Consider the following 26,105-nt stretch of genomic DNA (forward strand, 5'->3'; position numbering starts at 1 on the left):
CCTCAGTCTGTCACGCTGAAGTTTTTCCATATGAGAATTCAAAATCTTCCACTTTGCTTTACCCCAGTCTTTACATTCATCACAATTAAGGTCTGGTGAGCAAAATTGCTCTCTACAAGAACAAGAAATGGTGTGGCTGTCATATTTAGTCTACATGAGTCTGGTCATGCAGCCTTTACTGCAGTACCTAACACTAGACAAGCTAGTGTGACATAACAGGTAAAAAACAAAGTCAAAATAGGGAAAGTCACAGTCAAAAAAGACCTAAATATTGGCTAAGCTAATTAAGATTAGCACGCTACCAAAAATACAGAATACTTCACCAAATGAAGATGAAATCAAATCCATCCTGTGAAAAACGAATCCAAAGAGCTGCTCAACAACCAATGTTTAGTCACCGACTGGCAGAAACAAATTGAGCTCTTTAGCTGTGATGTACCTACTCTTCTCCAAAAGTGGGCAGGGCAAGCTACCTACACCTAAAACAAGAGAGCACTACCACAATTTTAAAATTTTGAGCTGCCACATAAAGTAGAAACTAATAGCTATGTAATTATTTGGTGAGTTACCTATATACTGTATATATATATATATATATATATATATATATATATATATATATATATATATATATATATATATATATATATATATATATATATATATATATATATATATATAAAAAAATAGGTTTTTCGTACTTCAAAACCTGTTTCTTGATAACGTGGCCGCTGTTCGTCCTTAAATGGCCTTACAAAAGAAACTGACAGGTGACGAAATGGCTTAGCTCCTAATAAATAAATCCCAACAACCCAGGTTAATTTTTGGCCTGAGGTAGTCACAGGTTATTAACCATTTTCTTTATTCTAGATACCCATTGGGTTTGGCAATAAAGAACAGGAAACAACACATGAACCAATATACTGTATATATTACTGTTTATGGTTCAAAGATGGCTTACCTAATTATGCTGGGTCTGGCTGCGGGATTATTGTGCCTTCTCCAGCAATATCTCAGCATGACCACCACTCTCATGGCAATAGTGTTTCAGGAATTTTTTATTCAAGGTAAAGTCACAGGTTTTCAACAGTTTTCTTTATTCCAGATATCCATTTGGATCTCGCAATAAGAACAGGAGACACACTAACCTATACAGTAAATGTATTATCCATTGTGGTTCTACAGTGACTTAACTAATTATGTCGGGTCTGGCTGCAGGATTATTGCACCTTCACCAGTTCAGGAATACTGCCTCTAATAACCAAGCCATAAACTCCAAGACTTCTTCGAAGGAAACATTTCCGAAGAAATTTAACGATGTACTCACCTTTTGGATGAGTGAGGGTCTGTCTCTTTACTGAGAGCCAATAAAATAATCCTCAGGGCATGTAGATAGAGTGGTTTGTTTGTACTAGGATGTAGAAAAAATAGGACCATCTGGGATGTTTGCCGTGACATCTCAGTAAACCTTAAGTGCTTGAACTGGGCAAATATTTTATATGAAATACTGAGTCCCTTTATCAGAACATGGGATTTTTCCTTTAAAAAGGTCCTCATTCTTGGCTGGGAATGACAGGCCAGGAGACAACAGCAAATGACAACTAGGTGTATGAGTGGTGAAATGTTGTCCTTGTCTAAGAGAGTGCAGTACAGAATGCTAATCCAAGCTCCTAATGCCAAAGCAGTCAAGAATGCCTTTTGCAACATATGAATTGTAGTTGCATTGGGCCCATGAACTGCAGGGATGACAGGAGTCTGTGAACATTATTGAAGGACCAGGTAATGGGAAACCTTGCAGGAGCTGACCTTTGCAGTGTAAAAGACTGGTGAATAGAATTAACAATTTCTAAACTGTATTAGAATCAATTCTAAAACCACACGGCAAGGGTTCCACCAATGCTGCCTTGTATGCCATAATTGTTAAACAGCAAGGCACTTGACCTCAAAAGATAATAAAACTGTTATAACAGATTTTAACTGGGCTCTCAATGTGGATGTAATCTAACCACATGTTCCATACAGACTGGTATGTTGGATAGATGAAGTCCACAGTTTTTGCACTAGGTACCTAGCAACATCAGGCAAATAATCTTCACAGCAGACCAGATTTAAAATTTCATGTGAAGGTCATGGCTCAGAAAGGAGGATGAGTACACAACTTCCCTTCCTATCTGGGATAGAACAACGGACAGCAATGGAATCTATTCTCTCACCTCTTGTTGAAGAAATAAGGAACCAATGGCTGTTTGGCTAATTCAGGGCTACTAGGCAAGCAGTTCCATTGAAAGCTAGTAGATTGTTCACAAATTTTGAAAACTGGAACAATGAAGGAAAAAGGTATATCACCCTCCACTTGTTCCAGTCTTGAAGGGATGCATCTCTTACTACTGCCTGAATGTCCAGGGAAGCTGAAAGTTCTAGCATGTGGCAAACTGGTCCACTTCCAGATTGTGGAAGCATGTTAGCAATTACTGATTTGAGAGCTCAGCATGAGCCTAACTTCTGGATATAAGACAGTGCAGTCATATTGTCTAGCACCAACAAAATGTGTCCCTTTTGGAGGTTTCAGTTTTCTGAAATGGAAAGACAGTCAATAGCCCCAGGAAGCTGGTATGAAACTTCCTCAGAACAGGTAACCATCTCCTCCTTAACTGACAATCCTCCCCATGGCCTCCCAAACCTGTCAAGGAGACATCTATAAGTATTAACACTTGTACGAACAGTGGAGTCAGGTCAGCCTGTTTGCCAGAGACCCATCTCAGGTCCACGGACAGAGTATCTTCCCAATCTCAGATGAAGGCACTCAGAATGCTTTTTCCTGGCATGTGAGAGCCAGACTCTGTTTAAATCCTACAGTCACAATCTCAGGATTAGATCTACAGTAAACCCCAGTATTCGCAGTCTCACGATTCGCGGATTTCTCTGTGGAACATATACTGTATATGTACACATTATTAGCAGAAAATTCGCCCATTTGGGGCATTTTTCACTGAGAAATATTTACTAATTACTATATTTTCACATCATTTTCATGACTAAATGCACTTTTTGTGATAAAAATATTAAAATACTCAGGTATAAGCAATTTTAGAGGGTTTTTTGTTTCTAGACGGGTTTTGACTGGGTGGTTTTAATAGTGTGGGGTTCCAGGTTGCATCCTGTCTCCTTAGAGTCCATCACTTTTCTCACTATGTGCGCTGTTTCTAGTAGCACACTCTTCTGCATGAGTCCTGGAGGTACTTTGGCATCTAGTTTTTCCAGATTCCTTTTCAAGGATCTTGGGATCGTGCCTAGTGTTCCTATGATTATTTGTACAATTTCCACTGGCATATCCCATAACCTTCTCATTTCGATTTTCAGGTCTTGGTACTTATCAATTTTTTATCTTTCTTTCTCATCTACTCTGGTGTCCAATGGTATTGTGACATCAATGAGTGATACTTTCTTCTTGATTTTGTCTGGCCTATTGGAACATATCACCCTATCTGTTCTGATACCATAGTCCCAGAGGATCTTTGCCTGATTGTTTTCTGTCACTCCATCAGGTTGGTGTTCGTACCACTTATTACTGCAAGCTAGCTGGTGTTTCTTGCATAGGCTCCAGTGGAGGGCTTTTGCTACTGAATCATGCCTTTCTTTGTACATGCAAGCTCTAGACATTCGCTCGCTATGTGGTTTAAGGTCTCGTCTTTCATACTGCACTTCCTGCATATGGGTGAGATGTTATTTCCATCTACTGTTCTTTGGACATATCTGATTCTTAGGGCTGATCTTGTGCCGCTGTTAGCATTCCTTCTGTTTCCTTGATCTCCCCTCTGTAGCCATTGCCATGTTTTATTGCTGGCCAGTTCTTTAGTCTGTCTCATGTACCTCCCAGGTCTTCCGTTCTTGCGCCGCGCGTCGTAACCCGAAAATCGTCAGAGTTCTCCATAAGAAAACCTTACTTTTAATGCTCTGGGTGTGCATTGAAAACGATTAAACTGCATTATTATTGTTTTACATCAAAAAAACCTTCAAATTATGATTATTCTGCCATTTTGTTTTCTTCCGTAGTCTGTCTCGTCGTAAGCCAGAAAATAATTTCTGATGAATATATTTGAAAAGCTGTCCATGCACTGTCCATGGTTTGTTGTGCCATTCTTCTGTTCTGTTTTTTATTCTCCTGTCTCTGTATACTTCTGGGTCTTAGTCTACTTTTATCAGTCCTTCTCCCCATGCACTCCTTAGCCACTCATCTTCACTGGTTTTCAGATATTGCCCCAAAGCTCTGCTCTCAATGTTGACACAGTCCTCTATGCTTACTAGCCCTCTCCCCCCTTCCTTTCATGTTATGTATAGTCTGTCTGTATTTGCTCTTGGGTGTAGTGCTTTGTGTATTTTCATGTGTTTTCTAGTTTTCTGGTCTATGCTACAGAGTTCAGCCTTTGTCCACTCCACTACTCCTGTGCTGTATCTGATTACTGTTACTGCCCATGTGTTTATGGCTTTCATCATGTTTCCGGCATTGAGTTTTGACTTGAGTATCGCCTTAAGTCTCTGCATGTATTCTTTCCTGATCGTGTCCTTCATCTCTTGGTGTTTTATATCCTCTCCTATTATTCCCAGGTATTTGTATCCTGTCTCATTTATGTGTTTGTGCTATTCCCATCAGGTAGCTTTATCCCTTCAGTCCTTGTTACTTTGCCTTTTTGTATGTTGACCAAAGTGCATTTTTCTATTCTCAACTCCATCCTGATGTCCCCAGATACAATCCTCACAGTCTGGATTAGGGTATCTATTTCCTTGATGCTCTTACCATACAGCTTGATGTCTTCCATGAACATCAGATGGTTAATTCTGTTGCCTCCTTTCCTGCATTGGTATCCAGCAACCATCTTCTGCAGTACTTTGGCCATGGGAATCATGGTTACTACGAAGAGTAGTGGGGACAGTGAGTCGCCTTGAAAGATCCCTCTCCTAATGTTAACCTCTGCTAGTCTTATCTCAGAGCGTGTGAGTACTATATTCCAGTTGAGCATTGTATTTTTCAGGCATTCTATTAGCCATGTGTGCGGTATCATGCCGAAGGCTTTCTTGTAGTCAATCCATGCCATGCTTAGGTTGGTTCTCCTTCTTATTATTATTATTATTATTATTATTATTATTATTATTATTATTATTATTATTATTATTATTGTTGTTGTCATTATTGTTATTGTTATTATTAATTATTACTATTATTATTTAATCTTATTAATCTTATTAATATTTAAAAATTAGTACTTATTATTAAGTAAAAAATTTATTTATCATACAAAACAAATAAACATATATATGTACCATAAAAATGATCTCATTTCAGTAAAAGAGAGAGAGAGAGAGAGAGAGAGAGAGAGAGAGAGAGAGAGAGAGAGAGAAGAATTATTACTTTTACCATTTAATGTTACAGTAAACCCCTCCCCCCTATTCGAAGTCTCGCGATTCACGGACTCACCTATTCGCGGATTTCTCTATGGAACATATATACACATTATTTGCTGAAAATTCACCCATTCACAATATTTTTCACTGAGAAATATTCACTAATTACTGTATTTTCATCTCATTTTCATGACTAAATGCACAATTTATGATAAAACTATTAAAATGCTCAGGTAGTGCTCGAGTTACGATAATTGGATTTTGTAATGGGGTAAGCGAATTAATACTGAATACAACAATATTTAGAAAATATTTTGAAATTTCGAATGGGCACTGGGAGCAGCATACAATTAGGCAGCGAGAGACCAAATTACAATAGACTAACTTCTTTTCCTCCATCTCTTTATCTCATCCTCTGGTTAAAAAAGTAAAAGAGAATGATAAAAGTATTGTTAGTAACGTTATACAGCCATAAACAACCTAACGAGAAACTATTGTTTTGCTTATAACTGAATCGGATAACAACAGCCATCTTACTTGTATTTCAACCATCGTACAGTAATAAACAATTACTGTAGTTATAGTACAAATGACATTGAGTAGAAATAGGACTGATGTATTTTTACATTATACCCTTATTCGCTATGGATAAAAGATCGGCAAGAAAATATACTGCTAAATTTAAGCTGCAAGTTGTAGCTGAAGCTGAGAAAACAATGTTCAAGCTGCTAATTACTATAAATTATTGTGCATCGGCAACATGGATGAAACTCAACCGTAATTAAAATGGGAGAGGAAGTATTTCAATCAAAACTACTGGGCATGAAAGAACACATTAATGCTATTTTTATGCCAATAAACAATAAATACGTAAAGCTCGTATTATGATGAAATCAAGTGAAAATAGTGAAAGGAATCTTGATTTTCTTACACAAAACAAATGCCCCCAAACAGCCAACGTCATCTATTAATGAAAAAAAATAGCTAAATTAATTTCACAACAAGATGTATTTAAGCTATATTTCGACTTAAAAACACTTCGTATAACGAAAAATAACCTTGCCCCATATAAATAAAAGTATCTACAGATTCATTTAAGTTAACTAGAAGCAAAAAAAGCGCTCTGAACTGAGTTAGTGAAATAAACTTAACGTGTAATTGATTTCCAAACCAAAACATTGACTGCTATGATTGCAATTTATAATACAAAAGCAATACAGTATAAGAATATATACAGTATTACTGGATACAGTGAATTAGGCATAACATATTTAATTTACACATAAAAGCTTTAAAACTTATAAATTACAAAAATATTAACAAACACTTTTGCAGGGTTTCTCAGTAATCACAAATGTTTGTGTGTCCGTGAAAAACTCATGCATGACAATTAGTCAGGTTCCAGTGAAAAGTTTGCGTGCCTGTGAATTGGCGCAACTCGAATTGCGCAAGTTCAGGTATTACTGTATATTTACTGTATATATATATATATATATATATATATATATATATATATATATATATATATATATATATATATATATATATATATATATATATATATATATACAGTGGAACCTCGGTCTCCAACCGTGCGAAACTCGACAAAACCGGATTCCGACACGAAATGCCGAGTAAACTTTGCGCGGTTCCCGAACAACAAACCGAATCCGACCCGACGCGATCCGACCGTTATTAAACACATGATGTTTGTAAACAAAAGTGTTTAGTAACGCCGCCGCTAGTTGGCGTTGTTGGTGGCGTTCTTCCCACGCACATTTAAAAGCACTTTAAGCCCACTCACGCTGCCACTGCTGTTTGAAAAAGAAGTGCACGCTTGTACAGGTGAATTTTTTTGTCTCCTGCAAAATTCTACATTCTCTCGGAATCATGGGTCCCAAGCCAGCCACAGCTGATAAGCAGAAGAGGAAGACTGTGAGGACTACTATTGAACTGAAGAAGGAGGTAACTGAAAAGTATGAAAGGGGCATTCGTATGACTGATTTAGCGTTGGAGTATAGGTTACCCAGGTCCACCATCAGCACATTTTTAAAGAACAAAGAAGCCATTAAGAGTGCTAGTGTTGCTAAGGGGTTACGAGTTTGACGAAGCAGAAGCCCCCCGTAATAGAGGAAATTGAGAAACTGTTATTAGTTTGGGTCAATGAAAAACAGCTTGCGGGGGATAGCGTATCTGAGGCCATGATTTGTGCGAAGGCCAAAAGTTTGCACACTGACTTGATAAAAAGTACAGCAGGTTCGAGTACCGATCATGAGTTTATGGCCAGTCGTGGATGGTTTGATAGGTTTAAGAAAAGAAGTGGCATCCACAGTGTTGTTAGGCATGGGGAGGCAGCGAGTGCTGATAAGAAAGCTGCAGAAAAGTACGTGACTGAATTCCAGCAGTGCGTGGATGAGAATGGTTTCAGTATCAAACCAAGTGTTCAATTGTGATGAGACAGGCCTCTTTTGGAAGAAAATGCCAAAGAGGACCTATATTACAAAAGAGGAGAAGAAATTGCCTGGCCATAAACCCATGAAGGATAGGTTAACTCTACTGTTGTGTGCAAACACTAGTGGGGACCTTAAAATCAAGCCTCTGCTAGTGTATTACTCCAAAACCCCAGAGTTTTTAAGAAACATAAAGTTCTTAAAAATAAGCTGAATATAATGTGGAAATCAAATGCTAAGGCCTGGGTAACTAGGCAAATCTTTCGAGAGTGGGTTTCTGAAGTGTGTGCCCCACTATCAAGGAATACCTCGAAGAGAAAGGTTTGCCACTGAAAGCACTCCTCGTCATGGACAATGCCCCTGCCTAACCCCCGACATGGAATATGAGCTGGCTGACGAGTTCAGCTGGCTTAAAGTCAAGTTTTGCCACCCAGAACTACCTCACTACTCCAGCCCATGGACCAGCAGATCATTGCAAACTTCAAAAAGCTGTACACCAAGGCACTCTTCCAAAGATGTTTTGAAGTCACCAATGAAACCAGCTTAACACTTACTGAATTTTGGAAGGAACATTTCCACATTCTCAGTTGTGTTAGGCTGATAAACTAAAGCATGGGCCGAAGTTTCTAAGAGGACCCTTACAGCAGGCTGGAGAAACCTTTGGCCTGATGGGGCTCCTCTTAGGGACTTCGAGGGTTTTGATGCCCCAAGTCAGCTTGGAGATGACCCTGAAGCTGAACCCCTTCCTCTGCCTGATGCTGATGTTGAGGAAATTGTTTCTGTGGCCAAGTCCATGGGCTTGGAGGTGAGTTCTGATGATGTTGAGGAGCTGGTGGCAGAACACAACACGGAGCTGACAACAGAGGAACTCCAGGAACTTCACAAGGAGCAGCAGAAGATTTTGGCTGAGGTGGTGTCTGGAGAGGAGGAGAGCAAGGAGGTGCCTATTACAGGCACTAAAGAAATCAAGGAGATGCTGATGCACTGGGAGAAATTCCAGGAATTCTTCGAGAAGCATCACCAAGACAAGGCTGTAGTGAACCAGGCTATTGACTATGTTGACGACAACTTAGTCAATGTGTACAGGAAACACCTGAAAAAACGTCAACAGCAGACGACCCTGTACAGGTTTTTTTCTAAAGAAGAAAACCAGCCCGGTCCCAGTGCCAAAAAACAGAGGAAAGAGGAATCTCCTGAAGAGCAGCAATCAGACTGTATGGAAGGAGATTCCCCTTCCAACCAGTGATGCTCTCTCCATACCTCCTCTCCACATCCATCTCCACAGATCCAGATCCTCATCAATGCCAAGGTATGGGCCCTACTGTCGTGGTTAAAAACTTTTTTAGTGTTTATAAATGACCTAGAGATACAGTACAGTGAATAATATTTATTCATGCAACTTAAAGCAATGAAAGGTGCCATAAATACAGTACACATTGAGTTACTAACAGTACATTTCATTTTGTGTTTAATCCACAGGTTACTGTACAGTACTGCACTCCATTGAATGAATCTCCCAAAGCCGTTGAGTCTGGGCTGTTCATCTGAGCTGTTCATGAGTGTCAAGGTATGGGCCATGCCGTATTAGTTGTTAAAACCTTTTTAATGTTTATAAATGACCTAAAGATGCTTGTAAGATTAAGGATTTTGTGTATTATTACAGCTCATAACAGTAAATGATGTTTCTACATTTTATTTTGTGTTTAATCCACAGATTACTGTACAGTAATTGAGTGAAGTTCCTGGAGGAGTTCAGTTCTTGTGTGAGGGGGCAACTGTTCATATTCATCAACGTCAAGATATGGATAAAGCTGTAGCCTACTGGTTGTGAAAAAGTTTTTAATGTGATTATAAGTGACCTGGAAATGCTTGTACAGTAAGATTAAGGATTCTTTTGTAGATTAGCCTACAGCTCAAACCATTTTTACATTTGATTTTGTGTTTATTCCACAGGTTTACTCTTCGTTGAATGAAAGTCCTGGAGGAGTTCAGTGCTTGTGTGAGGGGCAACTGTACATATTCATCAACGTCAAGGTATGGATAAAGCTGTAGCCTACTGGTTGTGAAAAAGTTTTTGTGATTACAGTACTGTATAAGTGACCTGGAAATGCTTGTGCATACAGTAAGATTAAGGATTTTTTTTTGTAAATTAGCCTACAGCTCAAACCATTTCTACATTTGATTTTGTGTTTATTCCACAAGTTTACACTTTGTTGCGTGCAAGTCCTGGAGAGGAGCAGCTGTGTAACACAGAATGTACAGTAAATTTAAGTGTAGCAGTAGAACGTGTACAGTAATTTCAATTTAGGTGTAGCATTAGAACATGTACATTTCAATTTAGGTGTAAGGTGTACAGTCCATAGTTAGTAGCAACATACATACAGTATTAAGTAGTGTTAAGTATACAGTAGTATTAAGTCTTATATGTTTGTGCTAGTATTAAGGATTCCTTTTGTAGACTAGTTTTAGTAATCATTAAGTACATACAGTGCAATAATAAAATGAAAAATGAGTTAATTTCTGGTTTTCTTGTTTATCCCTTTAACATTGCATAGTAACGGGTACACGACGGCAGTAGGCCTCTTAAGATTTACTTCCTCTCTCCCTCAAAACTCCATATTTTTACCCGTTTAATATTGCATAGTAACAGGTACAAGGAAGTGGTAGGCCTCTTAAGATTTTGTGCTGTCTATGTAGGGTTACCGTACAGTAACTTCCTCTCTCCCTCAAAACTCCATTTTTTTACCCGTTTAATATTGCATAATACGTGTCGGGTACACAGAGGTGGTAGGCCTCTTTAAGATTTCTACTACGGTACATAGAGAAAAACAATGCATCGGAGGTTGTCCACTGCTGCCAGGTGTATGATGAAGCAAAACATTGCTGGCTGTCTACTGTACGTACAGTACTGTACATTCAGACATTTGGATACACATACTGTACATATGTAACAATAATTGATGACGAAAATTTAGTACATACAGTATGGTATTACGTACATACACTAATTTGGAAACAAGTGTAACTGCAGCGTACATAGGTTACAGTCTCATGATGGTTTTTTTTTTTTTAGACAGGTGCACGTTTGCATTTCTGTAGCGAATGCAATGTTTACGTGTGCTGTTCGTTAGTGAATGCCTTAAGGTTCTCGGTAAAGAAGAGCTTAGCCTGAGGTTAACTCAGAGATTCTGCTTACATACAAGGAACAGTCTCATGCTCGATTTTTTTTTTTTTTTTTTTTTACAGAGGCGCACTTGTGCATTTCTGTAGCGAATGCAATGTTTACGTGTGCTGTTCGTCAGTGAATGCCATAAGGTTCTCGGTAAAGAAGAGCTTAGCCTGAGGTTAACTCGGAGATTCTGCTTACAAGGAATAGTCTCGTGCTCGATTTTTTTTTAGACAGAGGCGTACTTGTGCATTTCTGTAGCGAATGCAATGTTTACGTGTGCTGTTCGTTAGTGAATGCCGTAAGGTTCTCGGTAAAGAAGGGGTTAGCCTAAGGTTAACTCGGGGATTCTGCTTACAAGGATATTTTATTGAAAAATACATGTTAGGGTATCATAACATTTATTGAAAGATGTTTTGCAGTGATTTTCTACATTACAGTAGACTCTGAATGGAATTTACCATAAATTAATACAATCCTGAACGTACACAATGTTTATGTAATTAGTACCGCGATACGCCACCAGGACGGCGCTCTGGTTTGTTTACATCCGCGCTTGCCACAAGCTGCCGATGCCGACGTAACTTAAGACGTTTTTCTTAATTTTTATAACAGACTCTACAGTACATTCGGCTTATTTTTAATATTGTATTATTAATTTAATGTAATGACCTGGCTTGTTTTTCATGGTATTTATCATTAACAACGGTTTTTGTGCATACCCGTTACAGTACATTCTGGAGTGCATATGGGCTGCCTAGCCTAGCCTGCAGCGCTCGGTCTACCACTGGTAGGCCAATTTTTTTTTATACAGTATGCATTTAAAACTGTAAGAAGACTTCTAATAAGGTAAGTTATTTAACTCTGAACTTATTTAATTGTAATGTGTGCAGTGTTTTGTATAAAAAGACAAGGTTGGAGTAGTGACTGGTGGTCAGGAACGGATTAATCCATTTTCAGTTATTTCTTATGGTCGAAAATTGATTCGAATTCGACAAAATCGAATCTCGACATTCCTTCTAGAACGGATTAGCGTCAGAAACCGAGGTACCACTGTATGTGTATATATATATATATATATATATATATATATATATATATATATATATATATATATATATATATCTGTATACAGTATATATAAAATTTTTAAATTTTTTTCTGTTTTTATATATCTCATTTATGTTATTATTATCTAAATCTTCAATGTTATTATTTTGTCATTATTTTTCATGGGGGGGGCATGTGCCCAGGTGCCCCCCCGCCCCAACATCCACTAATGCTGGCAAGAGACCAAGGAAGCCATTACCTTTGTTTGGCTGATTGAAAACTAATTCAATTCTCGTCAGTGCTCCATAATTCAATAATTATGGAAACACCAAAAGAAGCAAGTTAAGTATTTAGTTTCAAGCCCCAGTTAGTTTTAGTTTCAAACTTTTGTAATTTGTACATAATTTGTGTGGAAAAGCCAAAAAAAACAACTTCTCTTGGTAACACATAGCCGGCATTAAGTCGGAATTGCAGATTGTTAGTTGTGAAAAGTGCAAATTGTTTTTTAAAAATTTATCATTTCAATTACAGTAGATGTTTTAACTAAAAGAAAAGTTTAACAATTTATCATTAATATAGCAGATCTTTTCAGATTATACAATGTCTACAACAGTCTAGGCATACAGGCAGTCCCTGGTTATCGGCAGGGGTTCTGTTCTGAGGATGTGATGATAACCAAAAATTGCCGCTAACCGAAAATCAGCGATTTTGAAACTTTTTTGGCAATTTTCGGGGCTTATCAGCGCCGAAAAGTGCCGATTTTCAGTTATCGGCACCTCTGTTAGGTATGTATCGGTGCCAATATCCAATTATCGGCACGGATAAGCGGAACTTGGCAATTTTCGGCGCAAAAAAACTGCCGATTTTCATTGCTAGACAAGAGCCGTAAAACCAGATCACCGTTAACCAGGAACTGCCTGTATTAGTAAAATTTTTTTCTTTTTTATATAGCCTATACACTGAAGCGAGATCTAAATAACCCGGATAACGCAGTACAGGTACCTTATGTTAGGTTAAGTGATAACTCTTTACGAAACAGCCCATAATTGGACTAAGCGTTAGCTTAGACCAGGTAGCCTGGGCCTAGATGAAGCAATAATCCTGCTTGATGAAATGGTAGCTTAGCTTTAAGGCTACATATTAAGGTAAATTTGTTTTATGTAACCCATACCTTTAAGTGTGAATTAAATAACCTAGATCAGGCAGTAGCCTAGATTAGAGTAAGTAGGAACTCTTTAAGAAATATCCTATCATTGGCTTAAAGTAGTAAGTTACAACAGGTAGCCTGGGATCAGATAATAATAATAATCTGAGCTAGATGAAATGATAGCCTAGCTATAAGGTTACATACCAGTGAGTTTCTGTTTTATATAGCCTATAGTATAGATTTAAGAGTGATCTCAAAAATCTGGATTAGGCAATACCCTATGCTAGGTTAAGTGAGAACATTTAAAGAAATATCCTATTATTGGCCTAAGGAGTACTTTAGACAAAATAGCCTGGGATTATATAAAAACAATAACCTCGGCTTGATAAGATAGTAGCCTAGCTATAAGGCTACATATTAGTGAGTTTCTGTTTTATATAGCCTATACATTATGGCTCGGAAGCCTATTTGTAAGGCTACATATTAGTGGGGTTCTTAAGTAGCCTGTAACCTTACATGTGATATAACCCTACACCAGGCAGTAGCCTAATTAGATAAGTAGGAACTCCTTTATGGAATATCCTATTATTAGCCTAAACAGTAGTTTAAATTAAATAAAGCAGTGGCCGAATATCAGATAAAAGAGTATAATCTCAGCCAGAGAAATCAGTAAACTAAATCATAAAAGGGTATTTCCTGTATAGTTTATATCCTCAATTATGATTTAAATAAGCCTAGACTTGGCAGTGGCCTAGAACAGGTTAAGTGAGAACCTTTTAAGTAATTCCCTATTCCTAGTCTAAAGGTAAATTATGCTAGAAGCATTAACCTAAGCCATATAAAACAGTAGCTTGGGATAAATAAACAAATTAGTTCATAGTAGTTAGCCTGCATGGCATGACATTCAAAAATTAAATTTCACATAGCCCTTGCAAAGGATTAACATTGTACTTTATAGTGATACAGCTATATACTGGTTGGTGTCAAAATTAACCTAAATCTTGGTGTGTTTAAGCTAATATAGATATTCAACAAATATAACAATTTAGTAAAAAAAATATATTAGAGCTACACACTTGTAATCAAGTTAGACTGTAATATCAAATATACCATCTATATAAGGATTACAGACAATTAGTACTAACTAGTTTCTAATAAAAACTTGTTTTATATCGTTACAGGGACGCCATTATGCGGGATCCTCAGATTAAGTATTCGGCAGCAGATTCCTCAGTTTGCCTTTTATGAGTGGGTACGGTCCATACCACCTGCCATAAGCATAGTTCTTGCAAAAAACAAGGACAATTTGGTTGGTCACCAGATATTTGCAAATTTTGTAGTATACTCCAGGCAGCAAGTTTTAAGGACGAAATAGCTCGTTTTAAGCCGCCTTGATGGGTCCAAGGGTTCAGTAGGGGTGAGGAAGGGGGAGATTATATCTTTCCGGCAAAACTCCATCAGCAGATAACCCCTTTTTCAGAACAAGATCTATGTTTGGGCCAAAACCCAGAAACATCAGTCCCCTGTACCTCCCAGGTTTCCCCGCTGAGGAAGTAGAGGAATTTTTATGCGAGGGTGACAGCCCTATTAATGGATATGAAGTGGACATTTCCACTGAAATGTCCCTGCTGAACCCAGAAGGATCAGGGATACAAATTCTAGCCAATCATGGGAGAAACTTTTCAGAAGGAAATCTATCCCCAAAGCTATCAGATGCTGAAGAGGATCTTTCCCCCAAAAGGGATACCAGGATTCACCTAACTCCGACTGAAATGGCTACATTCTCGGAGGGGTATAGTAATTCACCCAGGACTTCTGTCCCTTGCCGTTACAGTTCAGTTGTTGAAGCTCAGTCAGATTGTGCAAGCTCCCCAAAAAGGGATACATAGTTTGTGACATTTGATGACTTCCTTAAGGAAATTATTAGTACAGGTAACATCTGATTTGTCCTTGCCAAAGAACGGCAATATATAAGGGACATGATACACGATTCCGAAAAGGAATCGTGTATCACGTCAGTCCTGTACACCCCAAGGGCGTAAAAATACTTCATCCTGTAACCAGAAAGAAAGAGTGGATACAAATTCTGCCCAAACAAGGTTTGATGTTAGAATTTTGACTAGAAACAACAAAATGGCCAGCTTGGACTACAAAACTTCAGATCAAAAGATAATAGGGGCTCCAACATTCACCCCTGATGATACTGATAACCCTTGGCGAGATGCCTCAATGTGCATTTTCTCTCCCAATGGTAAGTATGTAATTAATGAGAGAAAAACTATGATCGAAGTTGTACATGTTGAATTTGGAGACAGGGCAGCATTCCCTAATACAGAATGGTGCCTGGTACCACCTTCACCAGACATTGGTAAACCACTAAAAGAAACGGTTCTCCTACCTGTATCTATAACATTAAAAGCTATAGAAGACATCCTTTACCAGGTCAATGGAAAATGGATCTCTACTGCTATTTTGGATAAGACCCAAATTGCTCGCCAAGTAGCCCCAGCCTTCTGTCCCTTCACTTTTAAAATAATTAATCATGTGAAGGCAGATTTTCAGAATTTTGTAGTGACTAGAAAACAAGAGACAATAGCTGAATTAAAAGCCATTTTCCACAGTCATCCCAGTCTCAAATAATTCCGCCGAGGAATGGGCAATGCTTCAACTCCCTTTTGAAAAGAGAAAGTTCTCTCTAGATATAGCTACTCAACAGTTCGGGACTCCTATGATAAGAATCTCAGAGGGAACAGCCTCTGCAGAATTTCATGCTAGAATCCACCTCCTTGGTATTATAACCTCTACCACCTTGATGGAAGTTGCTTAACGAGCAAGTCCACCAACAGAATTGTACAGTGTTCGCTCTCCTTGGAAAGGGGGAATTCAGGAAACAAAAACCTGAAACTTCCCTTTACCCAACCCAAAAAAGGCTCACTATGACCAAGAATCATACAAGCCCTCAGTAACCCCAAAAAGTTTCCCTTGAGAAAAGTTAGGTGGTTAGAAGGGACAACTCCCTACAAAGAGAAAACAACAACAGCAAGGAGATCCTTTTCACAGGGTCCAAAGACACTCCTATGGGGGAAAAGGAAAAGCAACACCTGGATTGCCAATCAAGGGCAAAGGCAGAGGAAGAGGTGGATCCCAATAGGAATTGTATGGTCAGGGGTTGGCTTCGAGAACACCACAGGCAATGGAAGTCTTCCCCTTAGGAACACAGCATTATTTTCAATGGGCTGAGGTGGAAATGGTCTCATCCTCCCCTCCTTTAAAAGGGTTCCTCCAAAATCCCAACTGCTTTCTGAAAGATTACATGCAGAAGGTCTTGTTAAAGGGAGCCATAGAGAAAGCGTGTGTATATTCGCCATCGAACAAGTCTCTTCAGTGTCCCCAAACAGGATTCCTCTGAACAGAGTGATCCTCGACTTATCAACACTTTGGCAAAAGTTTTGGATGACTACAGTTGCCCAAGTACGCTCAATCATTCTACAGAGGACCTGGACAGCTTCTATAGATTTGAAAGACGCATACTGACACGTCCCTATCACCGTTCCCCCCTGCCCCTTCCCAGGGTTCTGGACAGGGAAAGATAAGTACAGATCCAAAGTCATGCCCTTTGGGTTAAACATTACCCCCAGAATTTTCACAAAATTACCAATGGTAGTTGTTCGAGAACTCAGACAAGAAGAAATACAACTCATAGCCTACCTAGATGATTGGTTACTCTGGGGGCCCACAAGAAAAGTGTGTTTAAGAGACCTATGAGCAGCAGTCAACAGACTCCAGTCAAAAGGCTTTCTATTAACCCTTAAACGCTGACTGGACATATCATACGTCGACTAAAATTGTCTGTTGGGTGCCGAGTGGACGTACCGTACGTCGACTACAAAAAATTTCAACCTTCGGTCAACTTTGACTCGACCGAAATATTCGAAAAACGCAATTGTAATCTAAAACTCTTACATTCTAGTAATATTCAATCATTTACCTTCATTTTGCAACAAATTGGAAGTCTCTAGCACAATATTTCAATTTATGGTGAATTTTTGAAAAAAACTTTTTCCTTACGTCCGCGTGGTAACTTGGCGAAAATTTCAGAAATTCTTTCGTCATTTTGTCGTAAGTTTTGCACTGTTTTATATTAGCCGTTACATAAAGTTTTATATATGAAAATGTGCGCAATTTCATGTAAAATACAGCAAAATACAACCCATGGTTGTAGCTTTTATCAGTTTGGAAATATTTTCATATAAATCACAATAACTGCCACAATTTCAACCTTCGGTCAACTTTGACTCGACCGAAATGGTAAAAAAACGCAATTGTAAGCTAAAAATCCTACATTCTAGTAATATTCAATCATTTACCTTCATTTTCCAACAAATTGGATGTCTCTAGCACAATATTTCGATTTAAAGTGAATTTTTGAAAAAAACTTTTTCCATACGTCCGCACCAGAAATTCTTTCGTCACGTTGTCGTAATGTCTGCACTGTTTTATATTAGTCGTTACATAAAGTTTTATATATGGAAATGTGTGCAATTTCATGTAGAATACAACAGAAAATAACTCATGGTTGTAGCTTTTATCAGTTTTGAAATATTTTCATATAAATCACGATAACTGCCAAAATTTCAACCTTCGGTCAACTTTAACTCGATCAAAATGGTAAAAACGCAATTATAAGCTAAAACTCTTACATTCTAGTAATATTCAATCATGTACCTTCATTTTGCAACAAACTGGAAATCTCTAGCGCAATATTTTGATTTATGGTGAATTTCTGAAAAAATAAAAATTTTCCTTACGTCTAGCAGCCAACATCTCAGAAATTCTTTCATCACGTTGTCGTAATGTTTGCATCATTTTACATTAGTCATTACATAAACTTTTATATATATGAAAATGTGCGCAATTTCATGTAGAATACAACAGAAAATAACTCATGGTTGTAGCTTTTATCAGTTTTGAAATATTTTCACATAAATCACGATAACTGCCAAAATTTCAACCTTTGGTCAACTTTAACTCGACCGAAATCGTTGAAAAACGCAATTGTAAGCTAAAACTCTTACATTCTAGTAATATTCAATCATTTACCTTCATTTTGCAATAAATTGGAAGTCTCTAGCACAATATTTCGATTTATGGTGAATTTTTTAAAAAAACATTTTCCTTACGGCCACGCGGTAACTCGGCTGAACATCTCAGAAATTCTTTCATCACGTTGTTGTAATGTTTGCACCGTTTTATATTAGTCATTACATAAACTTTTATATATGAAAATGTGCACAATTTCATGTACAATACAACAGAAAATAACTCATGGTTGTAGCTTTTATCAGTTTTGAAATATTTTCATATAAATCACAATAAATAGAAAAAATTCGACTTTCGGTCAACTTTAACTCAACCGAAATGGTCGAAAACTGCAATTGTAAGCTAAAACACTTACAGTCTAGTAATATTCAATCAATTAGCTTCATTTTTCAACAAACGGGAAGTCTCTAGCACAATATTTCGATTTATGGTGAATTTTTTAAAAAAAACATTTTTTTACGTCCGGGCGTTACGAATTCATGCATCATTTTGTGATAATATTTTCTCTGTGTTGCTTTGATCGTTTTACAATTTGTTATATACCAAAATCATCGCAATTTAGTGTACAATACAAAGAAAAAAATAACCCGTTAGCTTTAACCGTTTTGCTCACAGCGCGATTTGTATAAAATTATATATGAACATTTTTTTTTGCGGTCATATATTTCAATATTTATATATGATGATATTTTTTTTTCATTTCTGATGGTTGCATACTAAACTTCAGGCAATGACAAAACAAGGAGCCAAAAATGAACTCTTTAATCTTAAAAACTAAGCGTGCTGTGATTTTTTTAAAAAAACTTTTTTCCGCTTCGGCGCTAACTCCTGAACGCCGCCGGCATACGGGAGACGTTTTTGTAAATAGAGGCTTGGCGTTAGAGGGTTAACTGGAAAAAATCCTGCCTCATGACCAGCAGGCGCTTTCAGTGACTGGGACTGTGTTGGGATACTCTTTGTGGCCAGTTGTCTCTCCCCATCAGTACTTAAAACAGAATAAGGAAAGACCTCAAAACATTCCTTGCACAGCCCAGTTTCCAGACGGCAATTAGAACATACGATGGGCCTGCTGCAGTTTGGATTGGTAATAGTTGGAGCCCTCCAGTGTTTCCATTCGCGCTTTTATGCATCACTCAAGAAAGTCATGGAGTGCTTCCCATACGGTTCTCATAAAAACTTCTGGCCACGACAGCAATATTGTTCTGGAATCTTCCGGAAGCCTTTTGGTGGCAACTTCGAGCGAGGTGGTACAGGTTGTAATACTAAGGAGGTGGATCCTAGCATGAAATTCTGCTGAGGCTGTCCCCTCTGAGATTCTCCTCATAGGAGTCCCAAACTGCTGCATAGCTATATCTAAAGAGAGCTTTTTCCTTTTCCAAAGGGAATTGTACATTGCCCATTTCTTGGTCGAATTTCCTAAAACTGGGATGACCGTGGCAAATGGTTTTAATTCTGCCATTGTATCTCGTTTTTTAGTCACTACAAAATTCTGAAAATCTGCCTTCACATGATTAATTATTTTAAAAGTGAAGGGACAGAAGGCTGGGGCTACTTGGCGAGCAATTTGGGTCTTATCCAAAATAGCAGTAGAGATCCATTTTCCATTGACCTGGTAAAGGATGTCTTCTATAGCTTTTAATGTTATAGATACAGGTAGGAGAACCGTTTCTTTTAGTGGTTTACCAATGTCTGGTGAAGGTGGTACCAGGCACCATTCTGTGTTGGGAATGCTGCCCAGTCTCTAAATTCTACAGTATATGTACAACTTCAATCACAGTTTCTCCTCATTAATTAGATACAGTACTTACCATCGGGAAAGAAAATGCACATTGAGATGTCTTGTAACTTCAGTTACAAGATGCAGTACTTTTACACTCTGGGGTGTACGGTAAACCCCCCATATTCACAGGGGATGTGTACCACAACCCCCTCACGCGAATAGCTAAAATCCGCAAATACTTAAAACCCCCCTAAAAACGCAGGAACTGCCTATTTTCATAGTTCAAATACAAAACAAAACCCTCTAAAAATGCTTATACCTGAGTATTTTAATAGTTTTACCACAAAAAGTCCATTTAGTCATGAAAATACGAAAATACAGTAATAAGAGAATATTTCTCAGTGAAAAAATACAGCGAATGGGTGAATTTTCCATGAATAATGTGTATATATGTTCCACAGAGAAATCCGCAAATAGGTGAGTCCGTGAGTCATGAGAACGTGAATACGGGGGGGGTTTACTGTACATGACTGACTTAATTTCCTTTTTGGAATCATGAATCATGTCCTTTGTATATTGCCGTTCTGTGGCAAGGACATCTTTAATGTTTCTCATAATTTCCTTACACAACTGATCAAATGCTGCAAACTACGTATCCCTTTTGGGAGAGCTTGCGCAATCTGACTGAGCTTCAAGACTGAACTGTAACTGCCTGTTAACCAAGGGGCAGAAATCCTGGGTTAGTTACTATACCCCTCCGAAAATGTAGTAAATTCAATCGGAGTTAGGTGAATCCTAGTATCCCTTTTCAGGGAAAGATCCTCTTCAGCATCAATAGCTGCATGGGGAATAGAATTCCTTCTAGAAGGTTTCTCACATGGCTAGCTGAAATTTGTGTCCCTGATCCTTCTGGGTCCAGCAGGGCCATTTCAGTGGCAATGTCCACTTCATATCCCTTATTAAGAATGTCACCCTCATGTAAAGATTCCTCTACAACCTCTGCGGGGTTAACCTGGGAGGTACTGGGGACTGATGTTTCTGAGTTTTGGCCCAAACATAGTTCTTGTTCTGAAAAAGGGTTAAATATCTGCTGCCGGAGTTCTGCCAGAAAGATACAATCTCCGTCTTCCTCACTCCTACTGAACCATACGACCATCGAGACAGCTTAAAACGAACTGTTTCATCCTTAAAACTTGCTGCCAAGAGCATACTATAAATTTTGTACGTATCTGGCAACTAAGCAAATTTTCCTTTTTTTTACAAGGACTATGCTTATGGCAGGTGGTATGGGCCATACCCAATGGCAAAAAGCGACCGAGCAATTTGCTATGGAACATCTGAGCTGAGGGTACTGCATAATGGCGGCCCTGTAGTGATATACAACAAGTTGTTATTAGAAGCTAGTTAGTATTAATTGTTTTTAATGAGGGACACTTCTGTAGTTCCTCATATAGTTTCCATATTACAGGTTAACTTGATTACAAGTGTGTAGTTGTAATACATTTACTTAAATATCTAAGTTAACTTAAACCCTCTAAGGTTTAGGTTAGTTTTCATACCTGTAAATTGCTGTATTACTTATAAACTGTTAGTCCTTTTGCAATAGCTATGTGAAATTTTAATTCTAATTGTCATGCCATTCAGACTAACTGCTATGAACTAATTTAACTATCCCAAGCTACTGTTTATATGGCATACTACAGCACCAAAAGAATTAAAAGAATCATGTTTGTTTCTAAAAGAAATGAATGTACTGTATTACTGAAATTATTATTTTCATTTTTGTACATAAATGTAAAATGAGTAAACAAAGGTAAACTAACATACTTTATGTTAAAGAAAATCCATCAAAATCGCAAAACAGCTGTTTCCTGATCTGTTTGTTTAGGTCATACTCAATGCTGTTTATGCTAGTTCTTTGGAAAGTGGGTGTAATTATAAGAGATGATTATGAATTGTTACATAAGCTATATGTTTGGTAATCTTGTCTAAAAGCCTAGCACAGTACAATCTACTGAAAATTAAATTTATTCATTTTGAAATATAGTACTGTACAATGTTTGTATATTACATTTCAACCTCCTGTTTACATCTTTAGTATATACGGCATTTCTCGATGATGACTGTTCAAAGCATATTCATTTTAAGAACACTACTAAGAAGTAGTTGATAATTTTCTGTTTTACTGAAATTAATGATTTCTGAGTTCAGCCCCGTGTCACCCGGTGAAATTCCATTCTTACACGAATTTCTAGGTATAAATATTGCTAAATATACCAGAGAAAAAAGCTTTCAGGAATGCTGGAGTTACTACCCCCAGATCGAGCGTCTTCAATGAAGACGTTGGTATAACCAAGGGTGAGTGAAGGAATCACAACCACAGAGCCACACTCGATAGACATTCCCATGTCAAGATCCCCGGGAAGAGCGAGGGGCCGTACCAGCGCCCACGCTCACCCGCCCGCCACGCGGCGACTCCAGCGCCATCTGAACTCATTCCATTTCTAGCACTTGATTTTGCGCTTGGTGTTTTCTGTTTGGCTCGTGTTTTGCCTTATTTTCATCTGCAACATGTCGTCGAGCAACTTTACCGTTTCCAAGTTAAGTACCATCTTATTGTGGGGTTGTTTTATGATAAGTTTGGCTGTCTTAGCCCGTATTTATTAATTATACGTGGCTTTGTTATGACGCTACGGCGTCCCCCAGCCAGCCATGTTGTCCGCGAGGTTTACCCGTCCAGCTTGTTCTGTTTGGGTTTTTCCTGGTCGGCTCATGTCTTATCTTTTCCCCCTAGGATTCTTCCTGGTGACTTTTCCTAAGCTGGGTTGTTTCGGTGTCTCTTTAACGATAATGTTTTTGATCCGTACCTTCGGGGTTCCCGCATCGGGTTCCCGTTATGTTCCCGCTTAGGTGACTCCCCAGGATGTTTCCTCTTGGACAGTTTAGCTTTATAATTATAATCGTTTTATTATTATTTTGCTAGTGCTCGACACCACGTTATTATCTTTCATTGGTCTTGTTACGGGGGGACGTCAGGCTTCACCTGTCGCCTCCCTCGTTTAGGCTACGCGCCGAACACAAGCATATAATTATCCTACTTTATTTTATATTTTTGCACATATATTGGTAATTTATTTTGGTTAATTTTATTATTGTAGCCTAGTGTATGTTAGGCTTTTATTGCCCCTTTGACCTCCTGCTCTCCCTTTCACCTGAGTTAGGTTAGGCGAGAGGAGAGGGTCAACAGGTGGCGGGAGTTTCTGTTGTCGTGCCTTCCTCTGACCGTTGTTTGGGTGATGGAGTGAGACCCTACTCTCTTCCCTCTCCTTTACGGAGGGGTTGAAGTTTTTTCTGTGGGTGTGTCTCCTCCATGCTTTTATAGTACTCCCTTTCGTTCGGCTCTGGCTGGTCTTCGACTCGGAAATTTCTCTCCCTGTTGTTCCCTCGTTCCCCCCTTTCCTTCTCCCCCCCTTGTTATTTTATGTCATAGGCTACGTCTATGTGTGGAGTGAGAGTATAGAGGTCTTAGTCGTTTTTTCCCTCCCTTTCCTTAGGTGTAGGCCATGATTTTGGTATCATGCAGTTGAGCGGGTGAGCATCTCCCCTGTCTCCTGTTTTCCTCTGCTCTGGCCTACTCCCTTCTCTGTCCCACCCCTCCCTCCCCCGCCCTTTACCCTGATTTAAGTCCAGCTTCTTGTCATCTTCTCGCGCGGGTGGTGTCGGTGTCCGACTTCCACTCCAAGTTGTGGGATCTTTCCTGGTCGAGGGATTCGCTCCCTCCCAGGGCTGGTTCCAGATGACATTTTGCTGGGTCCCGTGCTTCGTTAACCCGCTCTCCTAGGATCGAGCAGGTTTTCGATCTTCTCAGGGTCTATCTCCTCAGCCTTGTTCCATGTTCGCTCCGGCGTTCGAGATACTCTAGTTGGGTTGACCGGCACTTACACCTGCCTCGGTGGATTGTGGTGTTTGGTAGCCTCACCCTTCTTTTGTTCTCTTGCGGTTGGGGCTTGAGATTCCCGGAGAGGGTGGTACCGGACCCCGGGGAATGTGGATTTGTATATCTTTGTTAACCAATTATGTTACCATCCTATATATATGTTTGCATTTATATTTTTCCCCGGCGGCTCACCCCGCCGATGGATATGCGTGTTTATTTATTTTCTTGGCGGCTCACCCCGCCGTCGGATATGTATTTATTTATTTATTTATTTCAATGATGGTTATAGAGTCCGGTGATCTTACCCTTGGGTTCCGCCGTCCTGTTCCCGGCATCCCTTGCGGTGAAGGTCCCGTTGATTCGACTCCCTCGTTCCGCCGGAATATTCCAGCAGTCGAGGGTGTTTTTCCTGCTTACCTTAATTTTAAGTTACTTTTCTAGTAGGCCCATCTCTGACGAGGTTTTTTCATTCCGCCGGAGTATTCCGGCTTAGTTTAAGTTCCTTAGGAAGGTAAGCTCATTTACTGTTTCCACTTACAGACTGTTCGTTGTGAGGAGCCCGGGTGTGCCGCTACCCTCCACCAACCCTACGGGCACGTAGTGTGTCGGACCCACGCTGGCTGTGCGGTCCGGCTCGATGATTTGATCGTCTGGCACCCGGAGGGCTGCGAGGTGTGCTTTGCTCTTTGCGGGTGCATCCAGAACGAGTCGGTAAGCTGCTTGCTTTCCATTTTCATGTTAGTTTCAACTTACCGTGTTGCTATATTTTGTTTTAACACACATTAATTAAGGTATTTTTTAGCCTCCCTTTGATTCCCTGCTCCCCCTTTCAGGCTGACGAGTCCTCCAAGAAGGAGTCCCTGGAGTCTCTCCGCGCCTGGGTGGCTGAGTTTGGGAGAAACGTTCCGTCGGGGAAACCATACGTCCTCGACGAGAAGTGGAGGGATCTGCTCTACACCGGAGCCCGGATTGCTGCGGCCGTACCAGCTGATGTGGCCGCACCCATCATCGAGCAGATCCGGGTTGTGACCCAGCCACTCCTAGATGAGACACTCTACACGGAGGTTTCGGAGGACGTTGCCGCTCTAGACTTGGACCTGGAGCCCATGAATACTGAGCAGGAACAGGTAGGTGGTGAGGTGAGTGAGGCAGCGGGGGCGGGTGCCCTCTTTGATTCCCCTTCATCCTCCACCTCTTCATTTCAGGGCTTTTCTAAGTCTTCTATCTTGTGGGATAGTGCTCCATCTACTATCCCCAAGCTGAAGACTTCGTGGAAGGCGAAGGGCTTTAAGTCCTCGTCTTCCCGCAAGGCATCCCCTTTCCCCCCGGCGAAGGCAAAGGTTTCCGTACCTCTGGCCTCCGGGAGCAAATCAGGAACCTCGGGCAAAGGAGCGAGTAAGAGGGCGGCCAGACCCAGCCCTCCTCGCCAGCCTCCCTTTGACCCTGAGGCATTTGCGGGGATGTTACTTGCTAAGTTCTCGTCGGAGGTTGACTCCAAGCTTTCTAAGCTTGCTGAGAGGTTGCAGAGTCAGGAGAATCTGATTGCCGATATGGCGCGCTCCGGCGGTGCCGGACCTAGCTATCAGATCCCTGATACTGCCTCCCTCCCTCCTTTTGATGTAGGAAACCCGTGGCATTTTGCTCTTCGTGCCATTCGCCACGAGGATACCCTGACTATCGAGGGTTTGGGCACGAGACGTCTGGAGGAGTTGGAGTTCTTCCCCCCTGACCTCTTGCCCCCCTACCCAGGCTTCGTTAGGCTGACGGAGGAGGCCTGGGTACGATCAGACAAGGTCCCGAAGGAGACGGTGATCTTCCCTAGGGACCAGGCTCAATCTGCTCTGCTTCGCACTCTTACGGAGTGGCAAGCAGAGAATACAAAACTCACACCGTTCAAGGGCAACTATACTATGTTTTCCCTGGGAGATAAGTTGCCCACTCCCTGCCTGAACAAAGTTGCTTTGGCGACGGCTCAGGCTTGCTTCGAAGGCAAACCCTTGCCTCAGCTCAGGGAGACAGACTCCACATCCCTGGTATTCCCGGGAGGTGAGGAGTTCTGCAGAGACGCCCCATCCACTTTTACAGTGGGTAAGTTAGATGCCTTCTGTGCGTCCTCGCAGTTCAGCGAGCAACTT

At 39.8% G+C, this 26,105-nt stretch overlaps 2 protein-coding genes across 7 annotated transcripts in view; one reads left to right on the forward strand and one right to left on the reverse strand.

The window, feature by feature from the left end:
• LOC136834444 (omega-amidase NIT2) overlaps positions 1–26,105 on the reverse strand; it is a 262,580-nt gene that overhangs the window by 78,262 nt on the left and 158,213 nt on the right. The gene's annotated exons all lie outside the window — the stretch shown is intronic.
• On the forward strand, positions 8,282–10,141 carry LOC136834184 (uncharacterized). The gene is made up of 2 exons (XM_067096449.1): positions 8,282–9,159; positions 9,330–10,141. Exon 1 carries the CDS (start codon positions 8,644–8,646, stop codon positions 9,094–9,096), a length of 453 nt encoding a protein of 150 aa, XP_066952550.1. The 5' UTR covers positions 8,282–8,643; the 3' UTR covers positions 9,097–9,159; positions 9,330–10,141.

Source organism: Macrobrachium rosenbergii, chromosome 53 (assembly GCF_040412425.1).
Source record: "Macrobrachium rosenbergii isolate ZJJX-2024 chromosome 53, ASM4041242v1, whole genome shotgun sequence".
Taxonomy (NCBI): Eukaryota; Metazoa; Arthropoda; class Malacostraca; order Decapoda; family Palaemonidae; genus Macrobrachium; species Macrobrachium rosenbergii.

Excerpts from the sequence above, each read along its gene's own strand:
- LOC136834184 (XM_067096449.1), top strand. The coding sequence starts at position 8,644 with ATGGGCTTGGAGGTGAGTTCTGATGATGTTGAGGAGCTGGTGGCAGAA.